Genomic DNA, 16,544 nt, shown 5'->3' on the forward strand with positions numbered 1-16,544 from the left:
CCAACACTTGGGTGTACACGCAAGTGCAATATTATATTTCCTGCTATACCATAGCAACGTAAATACAATGAATGAAATAAGAGGTTGAGGAGAAGTGATTTCGTACGTATAAACTAATATAAACAAAGACAGACTTGGTGTAATTTACAAGATACAGAAAAATGTTTATACAAATACAAAGATATAACCCAAACCTGTCCACTTTGTACGTGAGATGGCCTGGAAAAATTGCACACAAGGCAAACGGAAGAAATGTCGAGCAAAGGAGAAATATTCATGTTACGCTAGAGTTCGCTCAAAGAATCTGAACCTTGTATTGACAAATCAGCAGGACGCAAGACACAAAAATCCCTACTCAGAGCAGAAAACGTATCAGAACTTGGGTGGAGACCGGCTTCCAGATGCTTTAAAAGGTCCGCTCGAACCGAACGGATCGGTGTCATCGAAAGAGTCAAACCGACCAAAATTTCTTGAGCTATTCCCTGTATCGAATCCTGATACATCCTCGCCTTTGGAGCTGCTAATGGAGTCAAACCTGGAGAAACCACTTTCCTGGGGGAAGAACCCAGTGTCTTGGGATCTGAAGGAATCAAACTTCCCAAAGCTATAAGAGGAGCTATCATCACGGCTTTCACCGAATTTTGGAGAGAACCCAGATGTGTATGCAGGGGTACTTGGGACAGAATCATCAAAGAACGAACTCCTCTTCTTTCCAAATACACTAGCGCCACTTGGAGAGCCTGCCTCGGACCCAAAGAAAGAGTTATGTGTGCCACTGCCACCGTGTTGGTCCGCCTCCTGTATTAAAACAGTTCATTAGAAACAGCACGGTCTATATACCCCCTATATATATCAGAACAAGATTGAAGAAACTGCATAGCTCACAGCGTTCAGTGCAGTAGAACCCCAAACAGAGTCAGTATCTTGATCATCAAAGTTCCAGGAAGTTTCATCACCAAACTTGTCACCAAAAACAGATTCAGAACCGCCATGGTCACTGCATCAAAATAATAAGAGAGTTATTCTCATATGAGACATGATTATCCAGCATCTTTTTTGAGAGAGAGCTATAGGTGTATGATGCAGTACAAACTACGGCAACATGCTCTAAGCACCAGCGCCAGCAATTAGGATGCACGTAAACCCAAGGCCGGAACAAGTACCTGTAACTTTCCCTTTTACTGGGAGATGAATCATGCATCCCAAAGCGGGAAGATTTAAATGGACTCCCTGAGGCACTTCTTCCAGCACTTCCAGGACTCCTCACAGATTCATCACCAAAATCATATGCTATTTCACTCTCAGCCACTTGATCACCTACACTGTAACGCCTTTCTTCCTTGATATGACCATTAGAGGATGCAACAGGAGACATATCATCACCATCATCCCAAAGAGATGGCACTTTTCCATTTTCAGCAGAAATTGGGTTTTCCTGTATTGTACCATTATCCTTAACAATACTAAACCCTGTCATGCCATATGATCCGATCAGAAATATGATAAGATTAAATTGGAAATGAGAGGAAAACTTTGCCTCAGGTGTAAGACACAATTAACAATAGCTCACGTCGTCAAAATCTATGTACAGTACACCACACCACACCACACCACACGAACAATGTTCTAATTCTGACAACAGAAGGTTCACTAAAACAGAGGCTGTGGCTTGGTATGTTCAATGAAAGAAGCCTAAACAAGGATATCATAGGACAAGGATTTTATCTCCATAAATGACACTATTAATAATATCAGCTACACAAAGATCAGGCTTACAAACAGTCAAGGTTGTTTATTTCAGGACATGGCTTTGCTAGTATATGTTAACAGATGTAACTTGTAAGAGATGAAATCTTTGCATATGTTTCACAGATTAGTTACTGGTATTGAATTTATTATAACATCCATTAGTAAAGTCACAAATATTTTTAAAATGGTAGCATCACAAGCACTGGATTGCAAAACTCAGGCTGCAGCCATGCAGAGTGCGGCCAACTTTAAAAACTAATCAGACTTCAGGGATGCTTGAGTAATAGCAGAGGGGAATGCAATGGAAGTATTTAACCTTCGTCTTCAAATTTATCCCAGTCTTCATCCCACTCAATGAGTCCCTCTTGTGGCCCAGGTTCCCAACCTATAACAAATAAAGACAGAAATTATCAGGTATGCAAGTTATGAGTCTAAAGGCTGCAGAAAGTAAAATAAAATGATAACATGCAATTTGAACACTAGTATCATAAAGATAGCATGAAGTTGGACTCTAAAGAATAATAAAATAAATAATAATATGAAGATGGAAAGCCAGGTACCGGAAGGAAGTTCAACTGATGCGGATGATTTGAATTGAAGTCCAAAGTGTTTGCACCGTTCACTAAGAGCTTTTTCCATCTCTTCTAATTGATATTGGATTCGATCAGCTCGAACCTAGGAAATCACCAGTGTTATTGAGAGATTAAAAATAAGTACCTAGCGAAGTAACAATGTACCTGAAGCAGACCATCAACACTTCCACCTTGAACCATTTTAATCAGTGCATCATTCAGCTCAACTTTTCTCTCCTAAAAAATTAACAAAGAACAAAGTCCAGTTTAAGACACAAATCCATCAAGAAGGAAGAAATGAACGTGAGACTGATGACAAGATCACAAAAATTAGGAATCTGAGACTGATGATAAAATCATAAAGAAAAATACTCCCTCCAGCCACATATAAGTAGTGTTTGAGATTGAGCTAAACCAACCATTTCAAACTTCTACAAACCTTTTTAAACTAAACAAAAAAATACTATTAAAAATGTGTTTTGAGACCGTGGATGTCCAGACCTTCATTTATTTGTGACTGGAGGGAGTATATGAACACTAATTTCTATTTCTATAAAGTGTAGGAAAGACAAACCTGAACATCGCGATATGCAGCTTCTTCAACTGCTAGTTTGGAAGCTAACTCAGCTACTTGCTTGTACTTCTCTTCATATTTCTTGGCCAATGATTCCACCTGACACAAAATTAACCACAGTAAACTTGTTGGGGAAAGCAAACAAAGCTCAAGTGTGAATTTGCACCTGTCCAAGAATTTAGTACTAAAAAAGGCTCATATAAGCAACTATAGTGCTGGTCCATATAATGCAAGAAGCAATGTCTGTACAATTAATTTGTGTGTGTTAGAGTTACCCCGGCTGCGGAGGTTGTATGAGTGGCTAATGGTTGGAGGGTTGGAGGAAGAGGTGTGAGAGATTGCCGTGGTGACGCCTGACCTAGGGTTCAGGCGCAGCAATGGAGTTGAGAACAACAGGGAGGCAAGACTCAATCTCTTTCTTTGATTAATCTTTCCTGATTACAAACTAAATGCATAGAGGGCTTATATATTGCCCTGGCCTAACAAGACTTCCTCCTTTTAAGGGGATCTAAACAAACTACCTTTATTTAAGGAAAATCTAAACAACTCTAGCTATCTTATCTGAGTACTTATCTGCTCAGTCTAGCTTATCTTCCTGGCTGCTTAGGCCGGCGCCCATATACTTTTCCAGTCATAACATCTCTCCCTCCCTCGACGAACAGCTCGTCCTCGAGCTGAAATTGTGGGTAGGAAGTTCTGAATTGCTGCAGGGGCTCCCATGTGGCCTGCTCTAGCTGCTCTGCATTCCACTGAACCAGGATGAACCATTTACCACGCTGAAGTCGAGCTTTGAGAACTTTTTGTGGTGTGGGCAGAAGCCTGCCGTTTTCTAGTACTGGCAGAGCTGGTGGTAGAACAGGAGGTGATCCTCTGAAAGGCTTGAGTAGTCCTACGTGGAAAACATCATGGATGCGGGCTCCTTTAGGCAATTCCAGACGGTATGCCACTGAGCCGATGCGTTCCAGAACTTGGAAGGGCCCTGCATACCTTGGTCCCAGTTTCCCTTTTGGTCGGCTGACCAGTGATTGTGCCTGTCGGTGTAACAGGCGTAGCCAAACCCAGTCGCCCACCTTGAACTCCAGATCTCGGTGATGGCCATCATAAAACCGCCTAGCATGTTCCTGGGCCTGTAGGAGTCTGTCTCTGACTTCCGCGAGAAAGCAGTCTCGTTCGCGAAACATTTCTTCTATAGTTGGTGTAGCTGCTGCTCCTTGCTGGTACGGGATGAGTGGAGGGGGGTCTCTGCCATAGACCACTTTAAACGGGGTTGTCTTCAGGGCTGAGTGATAAGAGGTATTGTAGCAATATTCAGCCCAAGCAATCCAGTCAACCCAGGCCCTCGGACGATCCCCTGTGATGCAGCGCAGGTACATGGCGATAGTTTTATTGACCACTTCGGATTGCCCATCAGTCTGTGGATGAAAGGCTGTGCTCATCCTTAGTTTGACGCCGGCTAGCTTGAAAAGGTCCCTCCAAATGTGTCCCGTGAACACTGGGTCTCGGTCACTGACTATAGAGCTTGGGAACCCATGCAGTCGGACAATCTCATCAAAGAATGCCCTTGCTACTGTGGCTGCTGTGTATGGATGACTCAATGGAATGAAGTGGGCATATTTGGAGAAAATCGATCGACGACTGTAAGAATGACTGATTTGCCATATACCTTTGGTAGGGCTTCGATGAAATCCATTGAGATGTCTGACCAAATCTGAGCTGGTACCTCCAAGGGTTGCAATAGTCCTGCTGGATGGAGTGTTTCTGTTTTGTTTTGCTGGCAAACTGCACAAGAACGAACCCAATCTCTAACCAGTGCCCTGTCCCTGTGAACAAAGAAATATGTCCTCAACCTTTGCAGGGTTTTCTGGATGCCGCCGTGGCCTGCGGAGTGGGCTGTGTGCAGGATAGCAGGAAGTATGCTGGAGGATTGTGGTACAAAAATCTGATTGCCATGCATTATGAGTCCCTCTCTGATCTGCCATGGCGCACCCTGCTGCCCTGTGCTGATCTGATTGTGCAGGAGCTGAAACTCTTGGTTGCTTGCACAGTCTTGCTGGAGGTCTTTGTAGAGTTGAAAGGTTGGTGTTGAGATCGTATAGACCGATCCACTAGTGGTTTCCCTGCGCGAAAGAGCGTCTGCTACTGTATTTAGTCGGCCAGCCCTATATTCCACCTTGAAGTCGAAACCAAATAGCTTACTAATCCACTGATGCTGAGGTACAGTTGAGAGCCGTTGATCGAGCATATACTTGAGGCTGAAATGGTCTGTACGTACCACAAATTTCCTGCCCCACAAGTATGGACGCCAATGGCGTACTGCTTGTACCAGTCCAATGAGTTCTCTCTCATATGCAGCGAGCTTGACATGTCGGGCTGCAAAGGGGCGGCTGAAGAAGGCAATTGGTCCCTCATCTTGATGCAGTACAGCGCCAAAACCTGAGCCGGACGCATCACAGTCAACAATGAATGAGTTGGCAAAATTTGGGAGTTGCAAGACAGGGGCTGTAGAGAGAGCTCTTTTCAGTGCCTCAAATGCTTTGTCTGCCTCCGGACTCCACTGGAAACCCTCTTTTTTTAGGAGTTTTGTTAGTGGTGCAGCTATTACTCCAAAACCCTTGATAAACTTGCGATAGTAGCCTGCCAACCCCAGAAATCCTCGCAGTCCTCGTGGTGCCTGTGGCTGTGGCCAGGAGGTGACAGCCTCCACCTTGGCACTATCCATGGCGACTCCCTCTGCAGAAATCACATGTCCCAGATAGGTGACGGTTGTGGTTCCAAAGGAACACTTAGACTGCTTGGCGAACAACTTGTTGGCTTTCAGGGACTCCAAAACCGCCTTGACATGTAAATGAGAATGTCATCAAAAAATACGAGCACAAATCGCCGAAGGAACTGTCCCAACACTTCATTCATGAGGGCCTGGAATGTTGCCGGGGCATTGGAGAGACCAAATGGCATGACCAAGAATTCAAAATGACCATGATGTGTCCGGAAGGCTGTTTTGTGCACATCATCGGGGTGAACACGGACCTGGTGATAACCTGAACGCAGATCCAATTTGGTGAAGAATCTTGCACCCTGAAGTTCGTCCAACAATTCATCCACTACAGGTATAGGATATTTATCCTTTACTGTCTTCTCATTCAAGGCTCTGTAGTCAATGCAAAAGCGCCAAGAATTGTCACTTTTCTTTACTAACAATACTGGGGCTGAGAAAGCCGATGTGCTGTGACGGATGATGCCTTGTTGGAGCATGGCCTTACACTGGGCTTCAAGTTCATCTTTCTGGAGCTGTGGATATCTGTAAGGTCGTACTGCTACTGGTGCTGTTCCTGGGAGGAGATGAATCCGGTGATCGCAGCACCTAGCTGGGGGAAGGCCACTAGGTGTCTCAAACACTTCCTGAAGCTGCTGTAGCAGACATTCCATCATAGGTTTGGGCTCTGCCTTGAGTGACCGGACTGCAGGTCTCATGGAAATGTCCCAGCGCTGTGAACCTAGTCCCTTCCAGAGAATACGCTGTCCTCTCCTCCAGAATGCCATACACAGATCTTCAAGATCCCAAAGGATGGGTCCCAAAGTGCGCAGAAATGTGATACCCAGTATAATGTCAAAGGAATCTAGAGGAATGGCATATGCGTCCATCAAGAACTCTTCACCGACAATGGACATACCAATACTGTTAGCAATCTGTCGGCAGTGAATCTTGTCGCCATTTGCTACTGTGGCCTGGAAACCTTGGTTGGAACTGTAGGCTAGCTGCAGCCCATCTGCAGTTTTGAGGCTGACAAAATTGTGGGTAGAGCCCGTGTCAAGAAGAGCTGTGAGGGTGTATCCCCGAATGTCGACTTGCAGTTGCATGGTGCCCTCTGAGCGGATGCCTGTTAAGGCGTGGAGTGAAATAATGGGTGTTGGATCCTCTGGATTGGATTCATCCTCGATTCCTGTATCCTCTTCAAAATCTGTGACCTCCAGATAGAATAGACGCGGGCACCGATGACCACGAACGTATTGTTCGTCACAGTTGTAACACAGTCCCTGTTTGCGGCGCTCAGCCATCTCGCCGGGGGTGAGCTTCTTAAATGGACGTTGTGCCCCCGTGCTGGTTGGTGCTGCTACTGTTATAGTGGACTGTTGTGCTGGAATAGGAAATGACGGTCGCTGGGGAGGCCTCGACGGCTTGCTGGTAGTTGATGTCTGGTGGACGTCGAGTGCCTGAGCCCTTCGTTCATATGCTCTTGCCAAACTTAATGCATGATTGAGATCCCGAGGAGCCATAAGTTCGACATCGATCTTGATACGCTCTGGAAGACCTGCCGTGAAGAGTTGTACCTTCTGTTCCGGAGTGAGTGGCGTGGTGTGGGCTAGTAAATCCCAGAACCTCTCCTGATAATCCTCCACTGTTGTCCGGAATGGAAGCCTTGCCAATTCCCCGAGTGGGTTGCTGCGAAGCGGTGGTCCAAATCGGAGTTGGCATAACTGCTTGAAACGCCCCCATGACAGGGGTGGTTCATCACGCAGGAGCTGGCTGTACCAAGTCCGTGCAGCACCGAGCATGTGATATGAAGCCAACCAGACTTTCTCCTCTTCCAACGTGCGTTGTCCCTCGAAGAATTGTTCACATCGAGTCAACCAGTGCATTGGATCTTCCTTGCCATCAAAGGTTGCAAACTCCAAGCGGTGGAAGCGAGGAACAGCAGCAGATGGTGGTGGAGAGAAAGCACTGGGTATGGTGTGCGGTAGTGGGGGAAAGGATGGAATGGGAGACGGTGAATGTGGTAACGGCAGCAGGTGCGGTGGAAGTGAGGTGGTGGTGTGTGCTGGTGCGGATATGGTGGTGGGTGGTGGTGGAAGGTGGCCATCGGCCGCTGTCATAGCCGGTGGCAGTCCACCATATCCAGGCATGTCGTAGGGGCAGTCTGGTGGCGGCGCCATGGCCGATGTTCCTGGGGTGGATTCCACTGCGGCAATGCGGGAGGACATGGAGGCCATCTGCGTGGCGAAGAGCCCCAGTTGGCGCTGGACTTCAGCAAGGGCGGTGGTGATTGCTGCCAACTCCGACGGCTGGGCTGAAGCTGCAGTTTCAGCTTCAGCAGATCTTGGCATATCTGATACCAGGTTGTTAGAGTTACCCCGGCTGCGGAGGTTGTATGAGTGGCTAATGGTTGGAGGGTTGGAGGAAGAGGTGTGAGAGATTGCCGTGGTGACGCCTGACCTAGGGTTCAGGCCATTGTTTAAAAGGCGTCGCCTAGGCGTCGCCTAGGCGACGCCTAGGCGTCCAGGCGTCAATTGTTGCTAGGCGTCCGCGCCGCCCAGGGAAGATCGAGTATGGCGTCCGCCTAGGCGCGGTAGGCGTCTGGGCGACGCCTTTCTCCCCCTGGGCGACGCCTAACCTAGGGTTTTTTTGGCGCTGGATTTTGGCGCCCGCCTGTAAATTGGCGTGCGTTCTCCTTTGCGCGCGGCTGGCAGCTGTTCCTGTGCGCGCGACTATTTTCTCCCCTTTCTTCCTGTGCGTGTGGCTCTTCCTCCCTGCGCGCGCCCTGCACGCGGCTGCTCCTCCCTGCGCGCGGCTGCTGCTCGCGGCACGCCAAAGCTGCTTGCCGCTCGCGGCTGCTCCTCGCCTGCTCGCGGCCTCCTTGCGCGCGCCCTGCACGCGGCTGCTGCTCGCGGCACGCCAAAGCTGCTCGCCGCTCGCGGCTGCTGCTCGCCACTCGCGGCTGCTGCTCGCTGAGCGCACGGCTGCTGCTCGCTGAGCGCACGGCTGCTGCTCGCTGAGCGCGCTGCTGCTGCTCGCTGGGCGCGCGGCTGGCCGGCTGCTCCCCTTCCCTGGTGCCCCTCACTGGTAGGTCCTCCCCTGCTTTCTCTCAGGTGTCAACACCCAAAAATGATGTTCATCTTCCCCTGCTTTCCCTGGTTTGGTTGCTTGTTATTTTGTAACAGCTGTTTGTAACAGCTACTAAGGCGTCGCCTAGGCGCCCGCCTAAGTCGCCTAGGCGGTCAGGCGGTGGCTGGGCGCCTAGTTCCGCCTAGCCGCCTTTTAAACCATGGTTCAGGCGCAGCAATGAAGTTGAGAACAACAGGGAGGCAAGACTCAATCTCTTTCTTTGATTAATCTTTCCTGATTACAAACTAAATGCATAGAGGGCTTATATATTGCCCTGGCCTAACAAGACTTCCTCCTTTTAAGGGGATCTAAACAAACTACCTTTATTTAAGGAAAATCTAAACAACTCTAGCTATCTTATCTGAGTACTTATCTGCTCAGTCTAGCTTATCTTCCTGGCTGCTTAGGCCGGCGCCCATATACTTTTCCAGTCATAACAGTGTGTCTATGAGGATTTATCATCAAACAACAGATCAAAAGGAACAACTAGTCACCTATAATGATGGTATACATCGTGTAATGAGCAGTGTTCTGTACCTCGCGTTTATCAGAGGACGCCCTTTCTGTAATCTCATTCAGCCTATTGTCGCACCGACTTTTATACAGAACCTTCAAGAAAAGGAAAATAAAGGAATTAGAAAGTGATGAAAAGAACTTTCAATTACAATGTCCAGCAACTTAACTACACCCAATTTGTAATTGTGCTTACAAGATCTTGCATCTTTGTGCGGTAATACTCCAGCTTCTCTCTGGAATCCAGGACCTGCTTCTCCACCTCAACCTTCAGTGTAAATGAGAGAGAAGGTTAAATCAGTAAGAAAAACGTGTTTTGCCTTAAGCACATAACCGTTTATTCTATTAATACAAAACCATAAGCATAATTTTCATAAAACACATACCAGCCCACCCCCTCTCCAAAAAATATAAGGCATATTTTTCGTTCATTAGGACAAGTCTTCTATTTACCATTACTCTAATACATCATTTTTGTGACATCTCAATCATAAGTATTAATAAAGTTTTTGTTGTTTTATTAACCTTTGATGTTCGAATATATGACTAGTCCCTTAGGGTCTTAGGGATAACAACAATGTATAGAAAATTCCTCATGAGTAATATAGGACTAGAATATATGGCCTTTGACATACTTAGCTTTTGTCAGTCAAAGATTTGTCCAAAGAAAACAAAATATGCTTTACATTTTTGGATGGAGGGAGTATGCAACGATGAAACTAATCAGCGAGCTCTTAATGTCATTTGAAGGGGATTGCTTGGAAATGAAGGAAAGCTACCTAAAGCAGTCAACTATAAAAAAGCTGAAGAATCTATCAACCACTTACTCCTGTCTTGTGTTTTTGCAAGAGAATTATAGTTCAAACTTCTACAAAGGGATGGGCTGCAGTTCCTTGCCCCGCGGATCGATGAGGAGTTATTTGATGATTGATGGGAAAGAATCAATGTGAATGTTGGGCTCCAGTTACAAATAGGCCTCAACTCCGTTGTCATCCTTTTTTGACCTTTTTTGAATTAACTTCCTTGTCATCCTTGGGGCTTGGACCTTGTGTATTCATTGTAACAAGTGTGTGTTTGATGGAGTTTCACCAGACTGGGCTAGAGCCTTATTGCTCGCTATGGAGTTGTTTTGGGGAGGTTTGGGATGGGGCTAGAAGTATCTCCTACCTACTCGCCCTTTGCTAGTGTAGTGTGTTTGCTTTGGTTGGGTCGTTTCATTCTTTGTCACAGGCAATTCAGATTGTCAGTAGCATGGTTTTTGTGGTGTTGGTGTGTGTGTTCATAAGGGCTCTAACTCTTTTTTTTCCTTCTTAATATAATGATACATAGCTCTCATGCGTGTTTAAGAAAAAAAACTATAAAAAATGTTATAAAGAGTCTCGGTAAAATATTTTTGGCAGGAGTACAATTAAATTGAGATGCATACCTTGGCAACTTGTATGGCGCAAAAGCACCACACTATAAAGGTTGAGTCATCAAAATCCCTATTTGACATGCATGTGTTGCCAATGCAGACCTAACTGAGATTAGGGGAGGGCCAGCATGGGGTGAGTGATGGGCAGCACAGCCAGCAGCGAGTTCGCCGCAGGTCAGGGGCTGTTGAGTTCTCAATGGTCCATGTTCCACGGCGATTAGGGTTTAGGAGAAGGGTCTGCATGACCGGCAGCCTTAGAAGGGGGGCTGGCCCAGGGGCGGTGGTGGCAGATTCTGGGTTGAGGGGCGACAGGGGACATCCCAGGCAGAGTCGGCGTCGGGGACGAGGAGCTGCTGGTGAGGTGCCCGATTGGGATCAGGGAAGGGCCTGGAAGGATCGGCAAGGGTGAGTGGCAGGCAAGGAGATCAGCAGCCGGTGGCCGTGGTGGCAGAGGGAGAGAAAGATGGAACCGAGAGAGGAGAGAGAAGAAATCATGCGTCGGTACCTCTTCCAGTCTCCCTACACATGCACCCACTGATTAAGAGGGTTGATGTGTCATGCACTAATGTAGTAATGTGATAGGGTGACAGCAGTAACCGGGAACTAGGAACGTGGCCACGTTCCGGGAACGTAGGAACAATCTCGTTCCCGTAGTGTTAAAACCTAGTTTTAGTAGCGTGCCGTGAACCACGTTCTTGTTCCTCGATCCCATCGATCCGGGAACCTGGTTACTAAGGGTGACACAAGTGAAAAGTGGTAAGAACTAAATATGTACCTATCGGCGTCAAGCTCATTCATAACAGATGTTGGTAACTAGGCATATTCTTCTGGAAATATTTAGGTTTGAATTTTATATTGTATTGATTGTTTGAAGCATTCTGCATTCAACAGATCAACAATCCTGGATTCCTAGAGATGACCATGACCTATTGAAAATTAGAAGGGGGGTCAAATGTAAGGAGGGCACAGCTCAGGCTGCGTTAAACCAGTCCGGCGATCCAGACATGACACACATAATGATCTACACTTCAAATCCAGATCCCACCTATCCAAGACACAAATAAAGCTCTTCTGTTCTAATGCATGATTATACAAGCTAAACTTATTTAAAGGTGCATAAACTGGGTGCATTTTGAGTTTTTGACCACCACAGAGCCAACCTGATCAAAATGGAACAGGAGTTGCAAAATGATCACCACAGAACAATTCAGGAAACAAGAATGGTGTGGGTCATCATACCTTCTTAGGATCCGCCACCTCCTGCACAGACTGGTTCACTCCACTTTTGTCATCTTTGTTTCCTTGAACTACCACATGATTATCCATCCCAGACATGTAAGATCTTGGCTGCCCTGGTCTGCTAGCCCCATCAGTTTGTGAATGCAAATGTGGTGGCAAGGGTGGCCGCACACCACCAGCAGGCACCCCAGGTGCTCCAGGGCCTCTTTGTGATAATCCTCCTGACCCAAAATAAATTAGCTTGTGAGCAACAGACAAACACAAGATGTCATGTTACGTTTGGCTATGCCACGATAATCGAAAACCAGATGGCAAACAAGTATTACCTTGATTCTGTTGCCATGATGGCCCATTGTATGCTGTTGAAGGCAAGCCTGTAGCTCGTAACAGTGTCTCATCATGCCTAAGAGAGTCAGGAAGTGCTGGGGGCAGAGGAGTTCCAGCTCGGTGCCTCTCCATTAAATAAAGAGCAACGCAAAACTCTCTCAAAGAAAGCATGCCATCATTGTCTTGGTCAGACAAATCCCATACTTGCTTCAGGACCTCTAAAATGGTTAAAAGAGCGACACGTGCATTAATGGTATTTCATACTACAAGATGTGTTTAGCAATCATAAAGAAAGAACCATAGGGACGGAAAACGCTATAATGATAACCAGCAATTTTAACAGTATGATAACATAGACTGAATCTGAGTGTGGAACAAAAACATAAGTAAATGATAAATTACATGATTAGGGTAGTGGAAAGTTGGTGACAATATCCCACCTCTTGGAAGCCTCCAACTGAGGAACAGAGTGCGAGCTTCTGCGCCAGTTATTTTGCCATCTCTATCCCTGTCAACATCGCCAAAGACTTTCATGTACTTCTGGATGTCAGACTGAGTAATTTTTGGCCATTGGGGAGATGGATTAGAAATCCCAGCAGAGACAACAGGTGCAGCTGGAGCAGGACTGGGCTTTACAACAGGCTGAGTCTGTTGACGTTGGCTGCTACCTTGCAAAGAACCAAACTGTGTGAGATTAGTCAGGTTCTGGGAGCCAGTTGGCGTGGGCATAAAACTGGATGAGCTCGGAATCGAGCTTGTCTGAGGTGCAGGTGCAGATATGCTTGGCTTCTGCTGTGTAAGTGCAGAGAAGATGTCTGTGCTTGATCCAGAACTGATGGCAGGGCCATTTCCAGACATTACCAAAGCTTTTGAATCCTGAGGCAAACCGGCACTGTTGCTCTGCGGAGGCAATGGCGATGGAGACATTGCTTGTACCTGTTGTACCAGCGCCACACCTATTGTTCTAGGTAAACCTGGGCCAAATCCACCTTGTGCTGCCTGTGAAGGAGCAGCTCCTGGTATAGCTTGTGGAATGCCTCCCACTGAGGCAGCATTACCGCCTTGCCAACCTTGCCAACCGACAGATCCTCCCATGCTGCCTCCACTGACCAAACCTTGATTGATTCCAGGTGCTTGAGCTTGTAATGAAGCTGCTGGAGCTCCAACCTGTGGCGGATGCATGAAACCGGTACTAGAAGGCTGCTGTTGCGTAATTCCCAAGTTAGAAGGCTGTGGCTGCATAACCCTTGGTCCAGCAAACTGAGTTGCTTGTAGAGCACCACCCTGACTCGCAGCTGGCATCGTAGAATTGATCCCTTGGGGCCTTGGAGCAGCACCAGGGTTCACCTGCGGCACGCTTACTTGGGTAGATGTCGGCACCATACCGCTTCCCTGGGGCCTTGGTGTGGCAGCCGGATTCATCTGAGCCGCCCCAACCTGCCCTGGTGTGGGCGTCATCGCAGCACTCCCCTGAGGCCTAGGCGCCCCCGCAGCACCCATTTGTGGAGGAACCGCCCCTGCGGCTATCTTGGGAGCTGGAATTCGAGCAGCGGCGGGACCATACAGCGCCGACTGAACTATGTCGGGCGTGAGCTGACGCCCGCTCTGCGCCACGGTGACCAGGCGCAGCGCGTTGAAGAATTCCGGGCGGCCGAGGAAGCCAGTCTTGTTCCGATCGGCGTGCATCCATACCTACGCTCATCCCAAAAACTCTTTAGCTCATTCGAATTCGCGGGGCAGGGGATCTAGTATGATTCCCCGCTGTCACGCCTAAAATTGGACGCTCGAGTATGCGAATGCGCGAACAGAAAGGAGGGTTTATGAAGGCACCTGGGCGAGGACTTGCTGCGGCAGGTTGGCGCCCTGGAAGAAAGCAACGGCCTCCTGGCCGCTGATGCGGCCGTCCTGGTCCAAATCCGCGCGGCGGAAGTAGGCCTCGAAGGCCTCCGTCCCCGCCATCTCCGGGATCTAAGAGGGAGATCACGGCGGCGGTGATGCGGATTGCTGGATCTGACAAGTCGGGCGGGGGAGATCTCTGGGGAGCGTGTCGCGGCGAGGCTGCAGGTGCAGGAGGGAGGCCCAGTGGTTGGGTTCTCCCGGTGTCGTCGGTCGGGAGGGTGAGCGGGCAAATTTCTCAATTGTCCCCTTGGAGTTCTCAGTTTTTTAGTCGCTAAAAAATGAACTAATTAGTTAAGGCTTTGCTCATATGATGTATGGTACAGTAACATTTGCTAATTATAAATTAGTTATTTCTACCGTAAAAATAATATTCTATCATTGTCAACAAAATTATTTCTCATATATACTATAATCATCTGCAGTTGTATTTACTCCATATCTTAATCATATACCAACTATTATATATTATATTGTTTTTAAATTCTCTTCCTTGCACAAGTGGCCCCTAGCTTCCGTATAATGGCGCTAGCTTCCATGCAAAGAAACCCTAGCCGAGTGCTCCCTCACTAGCTTTCGTACGACGCTCCCTCACTACTGGAATTCGTGGCTTTGTCGAGTACTCAACGTTTTGTCGAGTGTTTATTGTCGGGCACTCGGCAAAGAAACCCTAGCCGAGTGCTGCACTCGATAAAGTCTTGCTCTCGGTAACAAACACGTTTACCGAGAACAGGACTCACAGCAAATATATCTTTGCCGAGTGCCAAACACTCGGCGAAGGCGGCGCTCGGCAAAGGGTCGTCAGCAGCCGTCTACAACTGACGGCCGTTAGCTTTTGCCGAGCGTTGAACGGTCACTCGGCAAATAAGCTTCTTTGTCGAGTGTCAACCGGCTGACACTCGGCAAATAATGCTTTGTCGAGTGTCATTCTTGGACACTCGGCAGAGTATATTTTTTATTTTATTTTTTTTCTCAACCAAACTTTTTATGGTATGTTCTTACACTATGTAGACCTACATGTACCATTTTTGCACAATTATAAAAGTGTTTCCTATAACGATTGAATGTAGTTTGTTTAGTGGAATTTTCTTAGATAATTTAGATTTCAACTGTAAGTCACTCGAAACTTGGAAAACAGTGCATGAAAAAATGATATTCATGCTATTTAGCACAAGTTACGACCGATTTCAGGAGGGAACCGGAAACTTCGAGCACCAAGCTCACTAAACATGGCCGTGAACTTGTCATCCACATGTTTAAAAATTGTATAAAACACAAACAAAGTCAGAAAATCATAAAACTTGTCCACATGTCATGATATCATATATAGAGGCTATGATAAAAATTGAGAAAGTTTCGAAAAAGTTATGAGGCACTATGTGTAGAAACCTAAAAGATCCACACATGAAATCGTAGAGTTTCAATGTCGTTCTCTTATGTTTCTACACATAGTGCATCACAACTTTCTCGAAACATTCTCAATTTTTTATCACAACCTCTACATATGATATCATGACATGTGGACAAGTTTCATGAATTTCTGACTTTGTTTATGTTTTATACAATTTTTAAACAACTAGATGACATATTCACGGTCATGTTTAGTGATCATGGTGCTCGAACATTCTAGTCTGCTCCTGAAACCGGTTGTAACTTGTGCTAAATAACATGGATATTATTTTTGCATTTATGAGTTTACATTTTTCGAGTAAATTGCAGTTCAAATCTGAGTTTTATGAGAAAATGCAATTAAATGAAATAAATCTAATAGTTATAGCAAACACTTTTATAATTGTGCAAAAATGGAATATGTAGGTCTACATAGTGTAGGAACATAGCATAAAAAGTTTGGTTGGGAAAAAATAAAAATATACTTTGCCGAGTGTCTAAAAATGGCACTCGGCAAAGAATGCTTTGCCGAGTGTCAGACATGAGACACTCGCCAAAGATTATTTAAAAAAATTAAAACCGTCTTTGACTGTCTTTGTCGAGTGTTTGTCAGCTAGCACTCGGCAAAGATGTCTTTGCCGAGTGCCAGATCTAGGATTCTAGGGCACTTGGCAAAATATGTTTTAAATTAAAAAAAAATCTTTGTCGAGTGCCCGATCGTGGCACTCGGCAAAGAAGGCTTATGTAGTCGTTGCAGCCGCGCCGTGCCCTCTCACTCTCACTCACTCTTCTCTCACACCGCCGTCGCGCCCTCTCCGTCAGTTTGGATATATGGAGATGGGATATACCTCTTGAGTGTATATTGAATCCTTTGATGTCTAATTATCTGATAGATGATCCTTTGACTTTTGATCTTCATGGAATATCCCATCTCCATATATTCAAATTACCTTACTTATATAATATCCTTATCATTGTTTGATGTTGATC

General features: G+C 46.5%; 1 protein-coding gene across 1 annotated transcript; it reads right to left on the reverse strand.

Moving 5' to 3' along the window:
• Positions 1-84: 84 nt before the first annotated feature.
• Positions 85-14,442, reverse strand: LOC103639543 (epidermal growth factor receptor substrate 15-like 1). Its single transcript, XM_008662285.3, has 13 exons — positions 14,100-14,442; positions 12,710-13,961; positions 12,269-12,487; positions 11,943-12,163; positions 9,486-9,557; positions 9,314-9,385; positions 2,896-2,994; positions 2,487-2,558; positions 2,310-2,424; positions 2,066-2,134; positions 1,164-1,470; positions 886-997; positions 85-798 (listed from the first exon to the last, which is right to left on the reverse strand). Exons 1-13 carry the CDS (start codon positions 14,226-14,228, stop codon positions 373-375), a joined length of 3,165 nt encoding a protein of 1,054 aa, XP_008660507.1. The 5' UTR covers positions 14,229-14,442; the 3' UTR covers positions 85-372.
• Between the last annotated feature and the right edge of the window lie 2,102 nt (positions 14,443-16,544).

Source organism: Zea mays, chromosome 9 (assembly GCF_902167145.1).
Source record: "Zea mays cultivar B73 chromosome 9, Zm-B73-REFERENCE-NAM-5.0, whole genome shotgun sequence".
Lineage (NCBI taxonomy): Eukaryota > Viridiplantae > Streptophyta > Magnoliopsida > Poales > Poaceae > Zea > Zea mays.